We start from the raw sequence: 21220 nt of genomic DNA, 5'->3' as shown, positions 1-21220 counted from the left end.
AAGTCTAATTTTGAAAGAGATGGTTATTCACGAAGACATATGGATCTCTGGTGAGTTACAAAATACTGAGAACTTGATTGTTTGAACTCTCCTTTACCTAATGGCAAAGACAAGGCTGTTGAAGCAGCCTTATATTGGAAGTATAAGTAATTATTAAAATTGAATAATGTCGGCAGCTGAGACACAGGCAATAAAAAAATATTGTGCAAAATATAATTGACGATAACTTTAACAGTGTCGGAGTTGGTTTAGAAAGGAAGTGTTTAGTAAAATATACTCTGTGTTGCTTTAGTTTCAGAGCAACGACGCAACATTCTTGTACTACTGATACAAAATCTTTGAAGCCACTGTTGCGTAACAACAACATTTATTATTTTTATTCAATTTTGTATCATATCATCATATCACACTGTATATTAGTTTTAAGGTTTAGATTTGTAAAATTCTTTTGTATCATCTAATAATCTGCACTGGCGCAGATAGCTTGTATTCAAAGGAACTTTCTAGACATGATCTTCTAAAGTCGTCAAAGAATCATAACAATGAAACGATCATTAGTAATTTTCAAATTATCGGTTTGAGTCATTCAAAAAAATCCAACAGGAAGGAAAATTAAAAAATAACTTTCTCTGGTCGTTTTACCAATGAAAGAAAAGTTAAAGGTAATGTAAATGTAAATAGATCCTTTATATACGTCGAGGGTCAGAAGGGCGATTTCTTAATTTTAAGAAACCGTTATGAGCCGAGTGTGAGTTAAGGGGGCGAGTTGACATCAGTTCGAATCCAGCATTGGGTGAGCTCCAAGCTCTTGTTCGCGCTAGCCATACTTCCGAAAATTTAACACAGTCGGAATATTAATAAATTTACTTAGTTCGTGTCAATATTGCATCACCGACAAGTTATCTAGTTTTTTCTGCATATAAATTCAAGACGACTAAATTTCGTAAATCAGCTGTCGTAAGCAAGTTATCGGCGTCCAAAATACGTAGTTGTAATTGTTTAAATAGACTTGTTAAAACGTTCTTTGCGAAACTTTCATGTGTCCCAGTTTTCTGGGTGGTCCTTCAAAAAGGAAAAATCAACCTATTTCCGTAAGGGCAAAACTTGTTCCCCGCGACCTATGACTGGTGCGCGAAACAAAGGCATCAGGACAAGGTGTAAGAACAAACACACCTGCATCTTCGCATAGCTACTTTGTTTGCAAAAGTATTAAGTGCTTACGTGAATATTTTATTTCTGTAAATCTAATATTTTTAACATATATATATATATATATATATATATATATATATATATATATATATATATATATATATATATATATATATATATATATATATATATACCAGCTATACGCTCCCGAAGAAGCTGAAGCTGCTTTTACTTGAAGATCCTTTTTGTGTGGGATATCATCCCATTCTGGGTTTGGTTTTACAGTTTCTGGTATGACTTCGCTGTTTTCACTACTTTTCTCTATGCTTCTCTCTCTTTATTTGTCCTTTCTATATTTCTAGTTTCCATACTCCAATTTTTAACATAATTTGACCTTATTTAATTGCTAATTTAATTTTTTTTAATATCTTTAAATGTCTCACGTCAAAATTGCTAATCTATTTACAGTGTTAGTCAAAATTCCGTTTTTCCCTCGTATCTTTTGAACGGTTATTGTTATAACAGTGAAATTTGGAGGGAGGTAATAAACAGACGTAGGCTTCTCAACTAGTCATAACAGGTGACGCAATAGTGACAGATGACGTTACACCGCCACTGTGATAGATAAATTTAAATGGGACCTTATGGCAAGTGATACCTCGTTTAAAAGATATTGAACAACCTATAATTTTGTTTATGTTTAAGCTCATTTTGATGAATAAATTAAATAAATACTAAAATTGTAGCTTCTTATTTAATTAATTGATATTTAACAACCAGTTCTTATGGTAAGTGTTCAAAATGTGCTCCATCTACTTCCTGGCAGAAATGCATCTTATTTCTAAACTCTTGCCGTACTCATTCAAATGTGTCAGGGGCAATTGCCCTGCATTTTTCAACAACTCGTTTCAAAATGTCAATATTATCGGGGGCTGTAGCGTAAACTTTAGAGTTTAAGTATCCCTACAGAAAACAATCTAATGGTGTGAGGTCCGTTGACCAAGCTGGCCATTCTATCATACCTCGGCGTACAATCCATCTACCACGATATTCCTCTACTAGGTAACGTCTTACTGCACCATTATGGTGTGCAGGAGCATCATATATATATATATATATATATATATATATATATATATATATATATATATATATATATATATATATATTGTTGTACTTTTGAATGTCCATAAGCAATAAAAAACCGATATACAAATTTTATTACTTAAATAAAAATTAAAATTATTGATATTTCATAAAGACACGGGCATATGAATTTTCAAACATCCTGTATAAGACAAAATATGTATTTTAAGCTGTTCGAAGAATTGTTCATTAGGCCTCAGAGACAAGACTTTCAAATATTATCGATAAGAAATTTAAATAAGTCGGGTATTGTGGAATGGTTTTACCCGGAATAAAAGTGTATATATAAAGTGTTGAACAATAGACCGGGATTTGCGGTGGTTTTCTCCCCGAAAGATTATATCGGTAAAAGTTTATTAACAAAAGACATTGAATTGAGAAACAGGTATCGTTTGTAGCTATTAGTAAGAAATATTTGTAAAGCAGATAGATTTAGTTAGAATAATTAAAGAAGGTTTGTTTTCTGGAATAACCCGAATGACGTTTTATAGAGAGAGTTGGGTGGCAACGATATACGTCACAAGAGGTGGATGATTTTTATTGGTCAATTTTTGAATGCAAGGAGGTTGATTTTGGCTATGAGATAGGAGAGAAGAAAAAAAGGTTGGTTAGTCAGTTTTCGTCGTCCAAGAAGGAAGGAGCTTTGTGATTTGTGTTTGTTTGAAGTCCCGAAGACGTAATTTACCGGGTGTGTTGATTTGCGGTGTAAAAGCTGACCAGTGTGAGGAACGGGGTACAGAGAGATAGAAAACCAAAGGGCCTAAGAATATTAATAGCAGACGAAGCCGGAAACATTTGGAGATACAAGGACAGATAGGAGAAAGGTGTACGTCATCTGGACCACAATAGGAGCAGAAGCAGAGAAAGGATTTTTTTGTTGTGGCGTGGCCATAGAATTGCAACGGCAGAGAAGGAAAGGTCAGTCAAATTTCATTAGAGCCGGAGTGTGATTTTCATTTATTAATTAAATAAATTGAATAAATAATAGAGACAGTTAATTTTGCGATCACTTAAAAAAAAAAGGAATTATAAAAAGAGCTTAGTTATAACACATATTAAAAATCAATGTAAAATAACATTTGGGTCCATGATAGAAAACAACTTCTCATATATTTAAAGTTAGTATATTGCAAATATTACAGGATTGATTGTTATATAAAATTTCATTAAAATAAAGGACATCTCACATATAGTTCAGTTGAAATTCTATGTATTTTATTCAGGTCATATTACCTATCCCGATTAGGACGCCAATTGGAAAATATTTTGAATCCACGATCAAAGGTAAATCGTACAATTTAAATAGCCTGAGATTGTAATTAATTAATGCTGATTTATTGTGATTAATTGGAGATTAGTTCATTTAATAAATATAGACAGGATTTTTCCTAAGTAAGCAAGATAATACAATTAAAATAGCATAACAAAATGGCCCCCAACGTGTAAAGCTTTGAAAAATATTTCTAGTTGGCAAATTTGAAAGGATAGGAGTAGACGAGCAGATATTTGAAAGTTTATATGCCGGGGATAAAGTGAAATATTATGTAAAAATTGAGGACATAAAGATTATATATTTTTTTTAAGATACAATTTACCATAATTGATTTATCCGTGATATTGACAATTTATAGGTTACCATAATTGATTTATTTGTGTGATATTTAAATTTGATAATTTTACCATACTTGAATGATTTGATTGATTTTGACATTTGATATTTTACCATTTGATTTATTTGTGGGATATTGAAATTTGATACTCGTACTCAAGAGTTATTACATTTGAACAGCAAAAGTCCCGTTTGTTGCAACAGACCAGTAGAATTTTATATTTGGCGGGGATATTATTGCACAAATTTCAAAGTTTCATATTTGGCGGGGATAAATAATCTAACGAACATGTCGACCACAAGGAGTCAAAGCAAAACGCAAGAAAGGAAAGAGGATAAGATAGAAGAGGAAACAATTATTGATGAAGGATCGGATAATGAAGGAAATGCTACAATAATGGAGGAAAGAAAAGAAACAGGGATGTTAGAAAAATTATTAGCTATGATGCAAATACAGACACAACAAATACAAGAATCGTCACAAAAAATGGATAAAAATCAACTGGAAACAAAACACATAATGGATGAATCACAACAAAGAACGGAACAAAAATTGGACAATTTGGAAGAAAACCAAAGAAAAATGGAACAAAAAATGGAAACGCGTATGGACAAATATGAAAACGAAATAAAAGTCTATTTAGAAAGAAGTAGGGAAGAAACAGAGAGGAAAATAGAATTGCAGAGAGAAGAAATCGAAACTAAAATGAAGGATATTCAGAGTATGCAAAAAAGGGAATTAGAACAGATAGAAATAAAATTTGAAAATGCGCTACAAGAAGACCGGAAAGAAACGGAAAGGAGATTTAAACAAATTGCAGAGATGGAGATAAGAGGAGTAGAAAGAAAGGAAGTCATCGTACATAGCACAGAAGACGTAAAAGTACGATTTGGCGGGGATATAAGGAAAATACACCCAGTGCCTTTTATAAATAACCTAAAGGAAAAAGTCAAATACATAGGACCGTTTGCAACAGCAAAGGAAACCATCAGAAACCATCTCAAAGAAGAGGCAAATCTTTGGTTTGTCAGCAAGGAAGAAGAATTGGACAACTGGCAAGATTTTGAGAGAAGATTCTTAAATTATTTCTGGGGAAAAATCCAGCAACTACAAGTAAATAAAGAGTTACAAAATGGAAAATACCATGAGAGGATGGGCGTATCAGAAAAGATGTACGCATTACAACTCTATAATAATGCAAAACATTTGCAATATAATTATTCATCAGAACAATTGGTAGAGTTGATATCGCGACATTTTGAAGATACCTTGGAAGACCACATAAATCTCCAAAATTACAAGGACATTGACAGCTTATGTCAATTTTTGCAAATGAGAGAATCACGTAGGCATGAGAGAAGAGAAAGAAGACCGCAAGAAAATTATAGACAAAGAGAAAACCAAGAATATAGAGATAGAGGTCAAAATTTTAGAAGAGATTATACAAGACGAGAATTCATACCTAGACGGGGATATGAAAATAGACCGAACGGAAGAGAGAATTATGAACCCAGAACCCAGAGATGGAATGAAAACAGAGATCGGGAAAATCAGAGTAGAAATAACCGCCCATACCAAGGAAACAGATACAATAACCCACGGAATGAACAGGAATCTCGCGGTAATCGATACGGGAATGATAGACCAAAAGAGAACAGAAGAGAAATAAATAATATGCAAAGAGAAGAAAATGAATATGAGAGAGAAGATGACGGGAGAGAAAACACAGAAGAACAACAGGCGTGTTTTCAAGAAGGCGCTCACTAAAAACGAAGAAACAAACAGGAATTTTTTGTCACCCCAAGGAATTTATTAAACTAGCAGGAAACAATGAAAAGAGAAATGGAGTTAATTTAAAATTTGTGGATGGATTTATAAATGAGAAACCAATTAAAATTATGATAGACACAGGCTCTGAAATAACACTGGTCAACAGAAAATTAATCGAAGAAGTAAATTTAACAAGTCTAATTTATAAAATACCTAGGGTGAATTTAGTGGGCGCAAATAAACGGACATTGGCAACAATAAATGAAGGTATACGAGTAATGGTACGATTGAAAAAAAAATATGTATGCACTTCAATGTGTAATAATGCCGAATATGTCACATGACATGATTGTAGGCGTTGACGAATTAACGGAAAAACATGTAGTGATCGACTTCAAAACCAATACGATGAAAATAACCAAGGAAAAAGAAGAAGAACAGGATAAGGAACAAGAGAAACAAATTACGGACGAATCAGAGAAAGAACAAACGGTGGAAATGAACCTGGCGACGAAGAAAGGAAAGGGAAGAAAGAGGGGAAAAGGTCTGAAAAAGATCAAAGAAAAAAAAACCTGGGATTCCTCAAAAGATGAGACGAGCTCAGGAGAAGAAGATGGAAAAATTTTGACAAGAAATGAAAGCAAAACTTGGGATTCCTCAAAAGAAGAGACGAGCCCAACAAAAAAAACAAAGGAAAATGAAGAGGACACAATGGAGACAGTGGTGTTTGAAGAAGACACGGAGTACACGGTGAATATGTGCGAAAAATTTGATGGGAGAGAAAAAAAATTGATATGTGGAGAAGGCAAAGAAAATGATTTGCGTATAATTTTAAGAGACTATGAAACGCTGATAAATGAGGAAAACCGAGTGGCCACAAAATACGAGCACTCATTTGAGGTGAAAAACTTGGGAAATTTTCGATCAAAGACTTATCCAATTCCTTATAAGTATCGGCAAGAAGTAAAGCAAGAAATCAAAAAAATGTTGGAAGATCAAATCATTGAGAGATGTGACTCACCCTATATTAACCCAATTGTGATAGTGAAGAAGAGCAGTGGAGAGTTAAGACTCTGTTTAGATGCCCGAAATATCAACCAACACACAGTATCACAATATGAATCACCGTTAAATATCGAGGCCATTTTTGGAAGGATCACGGGATCACATATTTTCTCAAAAATTGATCTAAAGCATAGTTTTTGGTTAATACCTTTGGCTGAAAAGTGTAGAAACTACACTGCCTTTTCAATTGATGGTATAGTATACCGATTTAAGGTAGTTCCGTTTGGATTACAAAGCGCCTGTGCAGCACTTGTACGAGCTTTGCATACCATTTTGAATCACCATGAAGAGTTCATCGTCCATTACATCGACGATTTATTAATTTTTTCACAAGATATGCAGAGTCATGTGGAACATATCAAAATAATTTTGAAAGAATTGGACACAGCGGGATTAAAACTAAACATTGAAAAATGTCAATTTTTTCAAAAGGAAGTGATTTATTTGGGTTTCAAACTTGACACCGAAACTGTAAGTCTAGCCGAGGACAGAGTAAAGCTCATCGACGAATACCCAAGACCAACAAATCTAAAAACATTGCGAGGGTTTCTCGGTACGATAAATTATTTCAAGAAATTAATTCCCGATTTAAGCCAAAAAGAAATTCCTTTAATAAAATTGTTAAAGAAAGGGACAAAATGGAATTGGAAAGAAGAACAGGAGGAAGCTTTCAAAATATTGAAACAAGAATTTGTTAAAGGAACAAAAATATATCACCCTATTTACAATTTGCCGTTTATACTCCGTACGGATGCGTCGATACAGAAATTTGCAGGAGTGTTGTCGCAAATACAAAACGGCCAAGAGGTTCCGATATGTTTTATATCTCGAGTGACTAAAACACATGAGAAAAAATACAGTGTCACCGAGTTGGAATTCGCCAGTGTACTATTTTGCGTAAACAAATTAAGGTTTTACTTATTGGGAGCTAAATTCACCATCGAAACGGATCATGCAGCATTGATACACATCATGAAGAATCGATTGGTAAATAACAGAATACACAGAGGCATTCTGCTCTTACAAGAGTATGATTTCCAATTTCGATACATCAAAGGGAAAGACAACATAATAGCTGACGCTTTAACACGGGACGAAGATACAGGAAAAAAGGAGACAATTACATTACATGTGGGATTGAATATACTGACACAAGACGAAGGGATATTTTCGTTAAATGAGATAAGGACCGACCAGGAAGGCCTAGAAGAAAGAGAAAAGAGAAGAGCAGAGCTAGAAAACGAGATATTTTTTAAGAGAATAGACGGAAAGGAATTATATTTAGTGACACCGACATTGGCAGAAAGAATCATCAAGAAACTACACGAGGAAAATGGACATATTGGCAGTAGAAAGGTATGGCTTGTATTTAGGGAAAACTACATCAGTCGACAAGATTACCGCATTGCAAAAGAGATCACACAGAAATGCGAAGTATGCCAGAAATACAAGAGCAGGAATTTTAAAAACGAAAATATTGCAAAGAGCATTGTATCCCGGAACAACCTGGACATTATAGCCATCGACATGTTAAGCGATCTAATTGTGACCACGCAAAGGAACAAGCATATTCTGGTGATGGTGGATGTGTTCTCAAAATACGTAAAATTATATAGTTGCCGCACCACAAAAGGGGAAGAAATATTGAGAAAAATAGACAATTTCATCGCTACGGTAGGAACCCCAAGAAAAATTTTACTAGACAATGCAACGTACTTCCGAAATGATCGTTTCAAGGGACAGCTTAGAGAACGGGGAATCGAGACGAACTTTGTAAGCATCAGGCATCCCCAAAGTAATCCTTCTGAGCGATTTATACAAGAGGTAACGAAATTTCTTCGTATTGCAACGGATGGTCAACATCGGCGATGGGACAGAAAATTGGGAGAAATAGAGATGTACCTAAATTCCATGCCAAGTACAGTAACGAAAGAAACACCAGAATACATCATGAAAGGCGTCATGCCGATAAGACCGTGGGAAGATCCAGAACAAAGAGAGTATCGACAGGTTATAGAAACCGTTCAGAGGAGATTAAGAAGAAGCAATGAGAAATACATCCAGAGACAGGGTCATAATAGGAAACGAAGACCAGTAACTTTCCAAAAGGGTGACAAAGTAATGGTAAGAGCATTAAGAGTGTCAAATCTTCAGACCGGTATTTGCGCAAAATTGATGCCTGTTTTCGAAGGGCCATACATAGTAAACAACGAAGATGGAGTAAACAGCTATGAGTTGAAACATATGTATTCTGAAAAGATCAGAGGTATTTATAATATCCATGATGTATATAAATATCACGAATGAAGATTTAAATTTGTATAAAGTAGATAGTAGGATAGGATAATACGTAGCATAAGTACAGATAGCATACAGGAAGTGCGTTTATTTTGCCTCGAGAAAATTTAGTTGCATAAATTGATAAATTTTATCGATTACAAAGGCGGGGATTTGTTGTACTTTTGAATGTCCATAAGCAATAAAAAACCGATATACAAATTTTATTACTTAAATAAAAATTAAAATTATTGATATTTAATAAAGACACGGGCATATGAATTTTCAAACATCCTGTATAAGACAAAATATGTATTTTAAGCTGTTCGAAGAATTGTTCATTAGGCCTCAGAGACAAGACTTTCAAATATTATCGATAAGAAATTTAAATAAGTCGGGTATTGTGGAATGGTTTTACCCGGAATAAAAGTGTATATATAAAGTGTTGAACAATAGACCGGGATTTGCGGTGGTTTTCTCCCCGAAAGATTATATCGGTAAAAGTTTATTAACAAAAGACATTGAATTGAGAAACAGGTATCGTTTGTAGCTATTAGTAAGAAATATTTGTAAAGCAGATAGATTTAGTTAGAATAATTAAAGAAGGTTTGTTTTCTGGAATAACCCGAATGACGTTTTATAGAGAGAGTTGGGTGGCAACGATATACGTCACAAGAGGTGGATGATTTTTATTGGTCAATTTTTGAATGCAAGGAGGTTGATTTTGGCTATGAGATAGGAGAGAAGAAAAAAAGGTTGGTTAGTCAGTTTTCGTCGTCCAAGAAGGAAGGAGCTTTGTGATTTGTGTTTGTTTGAAGTCCCGAAGACGTAATTTACCGGGTGTGTTGATTTGCGGTGTAAAAGCTGACCAGTGTGAGGAACGGGGTACAGAGAGATAGAAAACCAAAGGGCCTAAGAATATTAATAGCAGACGAAGCCGGAAACATTTGGAGATACAAGGACAGATAGGAGAAAGGTGTACGTCATCTGGACCACAATAGGAGCAGAAGCAGAGAAAGGATTTTTTTGTTGTGGCGTGGCCATAGAATTGCAACGGCAGAGAAGGAAAGGTCAGTCAAATTTCATTAGAGCCGGAGTGTGATTTTCATTTATTAATTAAATAAATTGAATAAATAATAGAGACAGTTAATTTTGCGATCACTTAAAAAAAAAAGGAATTATAAAAAGAGCTTAGTTATAACACATATTAAAAATCAATGTAAAATAACATTTGGGTCCATGATAGAAAACAACTTCTCATATATTTAAAGTTAGTATATTGCAAATATTACAGGATTGATTGTTATATAAAATTTCATTAAAATAAAGGACATCTCACATATAGTTCAGTTGAAATTCTATGTATTTTATTCAGGTCATATTACCTATCCCGATTAGGACGCCAATTGGAAAATATTTTGAATCCACGATCAAAGGTAAATCGTACAATTTAAATAGCCTGAGATTGTAATTAATTAATGCTGATTTATTGTGATTAATTGGAGATTAGTTCATTTAATAAATATAGACAGGATTTTTCCTAAGTAAGCAAGATAATACAATTAAAATAGCATAACAATATATATATATATATATATATATATATATATATATATATATATATATATATATATATATATATATATATACCAGCTATACGCTCCCGAAGAAGCTGAAGCTGCTTTTACTTGAAGATCCTTTTTGTGTGGGATATCATCCCATTCTGGGTTTGGTTTTACAGTTTCTGGTATGACTTCGCTGTTTTCACTACTTTTCTCTATTCTTCTCTCTCTTTATTTGTCCTTTCTATATTTCTAGTTTCCATACTCCAATTTTTAACATAATTTGACCTTATTTAATTGCTAATTTAATTTTTTTTAATATCTTTAAATGTCTCACGTCAAAATTGCTAATCTATTTACAGTGTTAGTCAAAATTCCGTTTTTCCCTCGTATCTTTTGAACGGTTATTGTTATAACAGTGAAATTTGGAGGGAGGTAATAAACAGACGTAGGCTTCTCAACTAGTCATAACAGGTGACGTAATAGTGACAGATGACGTTACACCGCCACTGTGATAGATAATTTTAAATGGGACCTTATGGCAAGTGATACCTCGTTTAAAAGATATTGAACAACCTATAATTTTGTTTATGTTTAAGCTCATTTTGATGAATAAATTAAATAAATACTAAAATTGTAGCTTCTTATTTAATTAATTGATATTTAACAACCAGTTCTTACGGTAAGTGTTCAAAATGTGCTCCATCTACTTCCTGGCAGTAATGCATCCTATTTCTAAACTCTTGCCGTACTCGTTCAAATGTGTCAGGGGCAATTGCCCTGCATTTTTCAACAACTCGTTTCAAAATGTCAATATTATCGGGGGCTGTAGCGTAAACTTTAGAGTTTAAGTATCCCTACAGAAAACAATCTAATGGTGTGAGGTCCGTTGACCAAGCTGGCCATTCTATCATACCTCGGCGTACAATCCATCTACCACGATATTCCTCTACTAGGTAACTTCTTACTGCACCATTATGGTGTGCAGGAGCATCATCTTGTTGAAGCGTTATTCCCAAGTTGCCGAATTCATCTGGATTATCCTCCAGGATTTTAAGTATAATCGGATCGATTGCATTTTGTAGTATCTCTAGATACACTTTACAGTTTAAGTTAGTATTGAGAAAAACAGGCCCAACTATGTGGTTTCCCAAAATACCTGCCCAAACATTTATTTTTTTTTGGAAATTAAGTATGTGTTTCACGAAAGACGTGAGGATTTTTGTCACTCCAGTACCTCACATTGTGTGTGTTAACATTTCCTGTTGGTTAATTTTATTGGACATATTTTCACATAATTCTAGTCTTCGGTCGGGGTCATCATCTGAAAGTTGGTGCACAATTTTTAATTTGTATGGATGAAATTTGTTTTCAGCCAACACTTGGTGTACTGTGTTTTGACTGATTCCATAGATAGATGCAACTTGGGCTGTAGAAGAAGTAGGGTTCACTACCATTACTGGAATTATGTCAATTTTTTTGTCATCACTAATTGTTGGTCGACCATGATCGTTTGACATTTTGAACACTACCTGTTTTTTTAAACTTCTCATGAAGCTTAAGCTTAGACTTCTCAAATGAGCTCTCGATATAGGGCGATCGGGGCACCTCTCATTAAAAAGCCGTTCCGCTGCATGTAAATTATTTCCATATTCACCAATTACTAACACAGCTGCTACTTTGACGGCTACAGTACGTACCATTCTGCCTTTGTAAAAATTTAAACGTCTCGTTAAACAATAACTAAACTAAAAATTAAGTAAGAACAACTAACTAAATATACCTTACTAAACTTGAATTGGCTAAACTAAGCAAAAACAGAAACTAAATATTGAGCTATAAACGCTTCTGCAAACTAAAAACAACTAAAGAATTGACAACTTTTTTTTGACAAATAACTCAAGGCGGACGTTAGAATTTTTATTAATTTATTGCCAAACTAGAATTTTAGTATTTATTTAATTTATTCGTCAAAATTAACCTTAAATCCTAACAAAATTAGTATGATTAAATAGGTATATTAAAATAATTGTAGTTTAGCATTTAATTAATACATATTCTAACGTTCGCTTCTGCTTAATTGTCAAAAAAGTTGACGTTGACGTAAAAACAATTATAGAATTGAAAAACGTCAACTTTTTGGCAAGTAACCAGAGGCGGAGGTTTTAATATTTATTAATTAAATGAGAAACTACAATTTTAGAATTTATTTAATTTATTCATCAAAATGAGCTTAAACTCAAATAAAATTAGTTGAATAGGTATTTTCAGTACCTTTCAAACGAGGTATCACTTGCCATAAGGACCTATTTAAAATAATCTGTCACAGTGGAGCTGTAATGTCATCTGTCACTATTACGTCACTTGTTATAACTAGTTAAGAAGCCTGCGTCTGTTTATTACCTCTCCAAATTTCAGTATTATAAGTATAACCGTTCAAAAAAAAACGAGGGGGAACAGACTTTTGACTAGCACTGTATACATTTTATAACAGCATTATAGCCTATATACCCTTAAACATTTCTTAAGAAAAATCATTCAAAATTTTCATTACGAAATTCTAATGTTATCAACCTGTAAGTGGTTTTGATTCTTATTGCTTCGATACGTAGGTGTATGATTCAAAATTTTGGTTAATCCCACACATCAGACTTAAATGGTGCCTCAACCCTTAAGATGCGGCCAGAATTCAAGTCGCCGCGAAATGAACGCGAAACGTCTATTTTTACTACATGTATGACAAAATCGCATTTCTTCAGTTCCTTTCACGAATCCAGTCATTTTTTGCAACAATACAGGGTAAGTCTAAGGAAACTAAATAAAAGAATTTCAGCGGATATTAGAAGAGATATAAGAAGATATAATACTAATGTAATTACTCAAACAGTAGAAAAGAACAAAGGTTTAAAGATAATGAAAAGAGAACTCACACGAAGTAAAAAAGAAATATACAAGCTAGAAGATAAAGACGGAAAGGCAACAACAGATAAACAAAACATTCTGAAAATAACTAGAGAGTTTTATAAAGACCTCTATACCAGCCAAAGATCACAAGAAAATTTACCGACACGAGTAAAGACTCTCATAAATCAGGGATCGGAAATACTTTTACCCATTACTGTGTCAGAAGTAAGATCAGCTTTAAAGGAAATGAAGAACCATCGATCGCCTGGTGACGATGGACTCGTTATTGAGGCAATAAAAGCAGGAGGAGAAATTCAATTAAAATCAGTAAGCGAACTGTTTAATAAATGCTTACATGCGGGTACGATTCCTAAAGACTGGAACAATGCAGTGATAGTCTTGTTACACAAAAAAGGTGATATTACTAAATTAGAAAATTATAGACCCATCAGCCTCTTGACACATATGTATAAACTCTTTATGAAAATCTTAACAAAGAGACTAACACCTAAACTAGATTTCTATCAGCCCAAAGAACAGGCAGGCTTTAGGAGAGGATATGGCACAAATGACCATTTGCACACCATAAAGATCTTAATTGAAAAATGCATCGAGTACAACATACCACTGGTTCTTGCATTTGTCGATTACGAGAAGGCTTTTGATACTGTAGAGTTTGAAACCGTACTGGAAGCCCTAAATCAAAGCCGAATAGATTACAGGTACACGTCACTAATCAAAAACATCTACGAGAACGCTACATCAAGTATACGACTACACGAAGACACAGAAAAATTCAGCTTAGGTCGAGGAGTAAGACAAGGAGACAATATTTCACCAAAATTGTTCACGGCAGCTCTAGAGTCAATATTTAAGAACACCCAATGGCAAGATATGGGCATCAATATAGATGGAGAAAGATTAAATCATCTGAGGTTTGCAGATGATGTCGTATTAATCGCAGATAACTTACAGGATACGGTTTCTATGCTACATTCGCTTAAAAGTCTGTCTGAAAGAGCAGGATTAAAGATAAACTTTGAGAAAACTAAACTTATGACAAATCTCGTAATGAGTGGAAATATAACTATCGACAATAATACCATACAACAAACAGACACTTACAAATGTCTGGGACACGAGATCAAAATAAACAGAGACAATCAAACAAATGAAATACAGAGGCGAATAGGCCTGACATGGGCAGCATTTGGCAAACTAAGCCATATTCTAAAAAGTTCAATTCCCATGTGTCTCAAGCGAAAAGTTTATAACCAATGTGTTTTGCCTGTACAAACTTATGGAGCAGAGACTTTAACACTCACGCAGAAATCTGCGAATAAACTAAGAGTTACACAACGAGCCATGGAACGTGCAATGCTGAATGTGAGCCTCAGAGACCACATAACAAACCGACAAATCAGGCAAAGATCAGGAGTTCAAGACGTCATCGAAAGAACCACGAGACTTAAGTGGAACTGGGCAGGACACTTAGCCAGAACACAAGATGGACGATGGACAAGACGAATTATGGAATGGAGGCCCAGAAATTATAAAAGAAGCCGAGGACGACCACCGACTAGATGGACCGACGACATAAAAAGAGTAGCGGGAAACTGGCTACAAGCGGCCCAGTGTAGAGAACACTGGAAAGAACTGAGGGGAGGCCTATGTCCAGCAGTGGACGGGATTGGCTGATTGATGATGATGACAGGGTAAGTGATTATTATTTAAATAAATTATTTGCCGCTAATAATTGTGTTGAGTTGTGTCAATTGATTGTTTTTATATTTACGACCATATACAATTCTTTTCTTACTGCTTTTCTAAATTATTATCTAAATTATTTCTATATTAGTTAAACTAATTAACCAGCTAGTTTTATGTTTGCTACAATTAACATAGTTTATTATTACAAATTTGTTTCATACCATCAATATAACAGTTTGAAAAATCTGCTTCTATTGCGTATATCTTAAATTTTAACCCCCAACTTATAAATTGACATTTACCGACTACACATTGTAATATTTTACCTGAAATCTGTTCTTTCCAGTCGGAGGTTCTGCATATGGAATATTCTCAAATGCTTGGAAATCATTTCCTTCAAAACTCTGAAGAACATGCCCGCAAACTTTACTTCCTGTTGATAATGTTACGATTAAGTCATCATCAGTCGATTTAGCCACAGGTGAAGTTACCTAAAAATAACAAAAATAATTTTCTATAAGTTTGCAATTACCAACTTGACAAATTCGAATATAATTTTAAGTTCGAATTGTTTCTAATTCCCTGGGACCAATTCTTCTCGATCGACGATGATAAAATAAAATGTTCAATCGTGGAGTAAAATATAGTTTTATTGACTGCTATTGAATTATTACAATATAGTTGTTGTTGAAGTAAAAATTTATAATAGACTGCGTCCCAAAGTAGTCCCGCAGCTATATTTATAATCTCACTAAAATGCTACGATTCATAAAATAAGTGTATTGCCCTCTGCATATAACAAAAACCTTTGACTTTTGAAAGCTGGCAAATATAATTTGAACCGAGGAAATAATTGTAGGCATTTCCTCAATAAATATTAGGCAATCTTTAGTTTGCAGGAAGTTGAACAAACTTTAATTAAGCTACTAATCGATATGTTTCACAATTATACATGGTGAAAATATACAAATTCAGAAAATTAAGATTAACGTGAGATTACAAATTAATGGACTAATTTGCGATTGAACACCAAGACATTTCATATTTTTGATTAAAACTGCTATTAATCTGTATAAACTCAAAGAATTAGCTAGAATAAAAAATATGATCGTTTACACATACCATGAGATAAAAATGTAGCATGTTGATTCTATTAAAAAGTAGTTACCAATTGAAAGTTGACACCCAACAGAGAGAGAAAATTTTTTGACAAGAAATTTTTACAGATAGGAATTTAGACATTACAAAAGGTGTCAATACCGCTAAAGAAATGCTGAAAGCACTCGAAGACGTTTTTGACAAATAAAGTATATTCACCAAGCTTACATTGAGGAATGAGATGTTGCTTTTAAAATGTAAAAGAGACAAAACACTGGAAGACTGTCTTATGAATTTGGACAGAATTATAAAAGAACTGGAGGGTGAAAACAAACCTCCTAATATGAACAATGAGGCAGCTTTCAAAGTAAGTAATATTAAACGTCCAATGTGGTACAATGCATCATAAATCATTTTAGTTTAGAAACAAATCATCAAATGTAAGTAACCAGAGTAGTAGTTCCAATAGACGTGGAAGAAATTTGTCTTTTCTTTTATTTATATTAGAAATTCTAATACAAATAGAAGTAACTCTGACCACGTAGATTATGTAGAAGAAGCAATAGGTTTTATTGCGATAAATTGCATTTATGAAGCTGATAAAAACCAGTAAATATCCTGTGGTGTTGTATAGTGGCAAAGAAATTGTGCAAAATAAAGAGACAATTATATTCTGCAATGAACTGTTTACACTATCAGATTTTAATGAGCAATTTTTGTTTTAAATTCAGGTGTACACCAAATTTTTAATCATATAAATTTGTGTACTACATGATTGATGTAATAAATTTGGATAAAATGAGTTTTGTATAAATTGCAGATAGTTACAAATTAAAATCAAGTAAAAAATGTAAATTTAGAGGAAGATATACAGAAAGAAAAGTAAGTATTTATATTTATGAGTTATTTCTAAACCTTTTGGATATTATTCAAAGATGCTTAGATATTTAACAAAACCGTTACGTTATTTACTACAACTAATGATGCATGACGTTAGAGACATGGTTACGAGGGGCTGTCCACAGGGAGAGGTGCTATCACCACTACTCTGGAACATAGTTCTAGATACCCTGGTTGACCAACTCAGCAGCAACGGTTTCTACACAATAGCCTATGCAGACGATATTGCTGTCCTGCAAAGCGGTAAGTTTGAGAACACACTATGTGAGAGATCACAAGTTGCTCTCCGACTAATAGAAACATGGTGCAAGGAACACTCACTATCTATAAATCCAAAGAAAACAGAGATGGTCCTCTTTACCAGGAAAAGAAGAATCACGGGCTTAATACCCCCAAGGATTCTAAACTACAGTCTAAATTTTTCTGACGAGGTGAAGTACCTTGGTATTACCATTGACAAGAAGTTAACATGGAACTCACACTTAGATGGTAGAGCTAAAAGACCATATATTGCCTATGAGCAGTGTCGACGAACGGTCGGACGCACCTGGGGCCTCACGCCAAGGGTGATCGCCTGGGTCTACACCGCTGTCATTAGGCCAATGCTAACTTACGGAGCTATTGCTTGGGTACCAAAAGTGCTACAGGCAACAGCAATTAACAAACTAAACCATATTCAGCGGATGGCTTGCATAAATATAACAGGTGCCATGAAAACAACACCAACTGCTGCAATGGAGTTGATCATTGGCATCACGCCTCTAGATATATATGTCAAAGAGGTGGCGCTAGTGACAATGATGCGACTGCGCTCAGCTGGTGCAAACCTTGATGTAGGAATGGGACAATTGAGAACTCGTTTCTGGCGAGAAGAGTTGGATGCGTTACCACTTCTACAGGCAGGCTGCGACTCAATTGAACCAAAGTTTGTCTTTAACAAACCCTACAAAATTGAAACAGGACAGTATATGGAGACAAACGTGGCAAATGCCTATTGCATATACACCGATGGCTCCAAAATGAAAGAAGGCTCAGGATGCGGGATATACTCCAGATCACTGAACCTAAGAATAAAGTGGGGTATGGGCAAAAAGTCCAGCGTAGTTCAGACAGAACTGACTGGTATCTCCATAGCCGCAAAAGAGATAACCCAAAAAGGTATAGCAGGTAAAGCTATAATCATCTGCACAGATAGCAGACAAGCGCTACTAACCTTGAATAGACCACGTGTCACATCAGGTTTAGTAATGGAGTGTCACAAGTCACTAACCCAAGCTTCGGATGGTAATACCATCATCCTGAGGTGGGTTAAAGGACACAATAGGAATAAAGGCAACCGCATTGCTGACCAATTAGCTAGGAAGGCGGCAGGCCTAAGACTCTTAGGACCTGGGGATCTTTTTGGATGGTCAACTACAACAATCGCGGAAATTGTCAAATGTCACTCCCATGCGCAAACCGTAAAAAGATGGGAAGAAGGGAAAGGATGTAAACTTGCCAGGGTAACACTAAGTAACCTTGAAGAGTCAACATCTAAGAAGTACTTGGGAATGACCAGGAAAAACCTACGTTTGGCAGTTGGTTTTTTAACTGGTCATTGTCAACTAAGCAAACACCTCCATACACTGGGGCTAGCAGACACACCTTTATGTAGGAAGTGTGAACGAGAAGACGAAACTGTAGAGCATGTCCTATGTGAATGCCCAGAGTTATCGTTAATACGAGAGTACGCGTTCGGCGAGTCCTGGCCCACACCTGCCCACATAAGAGAGATGTCTCCTGGTGACTTGTCCACCTTCCTAGAATTGGCAGGATGGACAATGAGCTAAGGGTGACAGCTCCCTGGGAAGATGCACAATGGGTCAATTGTGGCCTAAGTGCTGTGAAACTTAACTCGCCCTCCCTACTCTACAGATACAGATACAACTAATGATTCGAGTTAAATATCTTAAATTGATAAAAAATTAACCTTAACCTTTAGTTTGTACGGCAGGGTCAATTTTGACCCCAATCGAACTATTTATGACATCGAGCACATCGCTGACATGCACTAGTCGCCTATAACCTTCCACTTAGTTAGATGTTTTATGTTGATCGGGTCAAATTTGACCCCGTTATACCTTAAGTGTTATTTTTTCGGTGCTAGTTTTTAAAGAATAATGGTCATTTAAGACAAAAAGAAACAAGGAGATTGCTGAACACTTTTTTGACGATGATGATATTTTTGAAGCCAAAATAATTATTACTAATCATGATACTGATAGTTATTCTGAACTTAGTGATAAAGACCAAGGTGATACTGTGAAGAATGGTCAAATACTTGCCAGTAATTTGAGTAGTGACAACTAAAATGTTAATAAATAAGAGGGAACTAAGGGAATTACTATTTTGGAAAAAAACAGGCAAAAATGTCAAAAATAGCTCCTGCCCCAAACCGTATCCGTGTATCAGATATAGTATAATATCTACCAGGGCTTTCTGGGTCGGCACAAATACATAAGCCGGCAACGCCTGCTGAAGCCGTCAATATCTTACTCGATGACACAATTGTATATTAGATTATTAAGAAGACAAACAAAAAGATTACAGAACTACAAACAACTTATGAATGTAACAACAAACAACTGTTAATGTATAAGCCACGTTGATAAAACCGAAATATTGGCTTTTTGAACTGCTGCATTTGACAGGCGTGTTCAAGTCTAACAATGAAGGTATAAATTCTTATTTTGCTAATAATAGTAAAGGTCGTGATATGTTTCGTTCCGTAATGACAGCATCAAGATTCAGTTTTCTACTAACCACTTTGAGATTTGATGATCCAAATACCAGAAATAAGCGTAAGGAAGCTATTTCTGAAATAAATAACTGTTAGACTAACTATTTATGTGGAGAATATCTAGCCGTAGATGAAATGTTGGTTGGTTTCCGCGGTAAGTGCAAATTTAGAATGTTTATTAAAAGTAAGCTAGAAAAATACGAACTGAAACTTATGTAAATTTGTGACGACCGCACCAACTATTTATTGAACGCTTTTGTGTACACTGGAAAAGAAAACAGAATACCGAATCCCAAAAAATTATCAACACCAACACTCAATGTTTTTTCGTTAGTTGCTCCAATAGTAAATTCTAACCGGAATGTGATTAAGGATAACTGGTTTTCTTCGGAGCTGGTCAACGAGCTACAACAACGTAAAGTTACTTATGTAGGTACTATCAGAAAAAACAAAAGAAGTTGCCAAACGAGTTGTTGCCGAATAATCATCGCGAGGTATGATGCACATTTACAATGTTATAAAGTAGAAATGCGTACTAGAAGATGGCCACAGGCTATTTGGTTTCGGATCATGGGTATAAACGTATTTTATATAACAGTCCCCATCTAGAATCTGAATTAACACGGCAAAAATTCATCATCGCTTTATGAAAAAACTAATACAGGACCACTTAATTCGGCGTGTTCAAATGGTGAATATTCACATGGAATTAGGATAAGTTGACGATTTCGTCAACACCGTGAAGGACCGTAAGCTGCAGTACTTGGGACATATAATGAGAAATCAAGGCAGATATGAGCTACTCCAATGCATTTTGCAAGGTAAAATTAAAGGAAAAAGGGCCCTAGGACGAAGAAGAATATCCTGGCTTGCTAACTTGAGAGATAGACAGACACTCTAAGAAGAAGAATTCGTCGAGTTGGTCACATTCCACACGATAACCAAGACTAGGACAGGCCCGTTTCACAAATGAAGAACTTAATATAAATGTACAGGAAGTTCGGAAAATACTTGAAAACCTGAAGAACAGAAAAGCTGCAGGTAAAGACGGGATACCAAACGAGTTGCTGAAATATTGTGGAGCAGCAATGACAGAACAATTAACAACATTAATTATTAAAATTATAAAACACAATAAAATACCGGAAAAATGGAGAACGAGCGAACTAATTCTACTATTTAAAATACTACTGTTTAAAAACGGAGATAAAAAAAGCCAGTAAACTACAGAGGATACTACGCTAAAT

The 21220-nt window shown here is 34.7% G+C and overlaps 1 protein-coding gene across 1 annotated transcript in view; it reads right to left on the bottom strand.

Annotated features, from left to right (window-relative positions):
- LOC140448743 (uncharacterized) overlaps window positions 1–21220 on the bottom strand; it is a 107341-nt gene that overhangs the window by 30466 nt on the left and 55655 nt on the right. The window contains exon 12 of the mRNA XM_072541854.1: window positions 15523–15687. Within this exon, the coding sequence (XP_072397955.1) occupies window positions 15523–15687 (165 nt within the window). The remainder of the gene's footprint in view (window positions 1–15522; window positions 15688–21220) is intronic.

The sequence above is a fragment of the Diabrotica undecimpunctata genome, chromosome 8 (assembly GCF_040954645.1).
Source record: "Diabrotica undecimpunctata isolate CICGRU chromosome 8, icDiaUnde3, whole genome shotgun sequence".
Taxonomy (NCBI): domain Eukaryota; kingdom Metazoa; phylum Arthropoda; class Insecta; order Coleoptera; family Chrysomelidae; genus Diabrotica; species Diabrotica undecimpunctata.
Note: the sequence above shows the minus strand (reverse complement) of the source record. Positions and strands in the feature narration are given on the sequence as shown.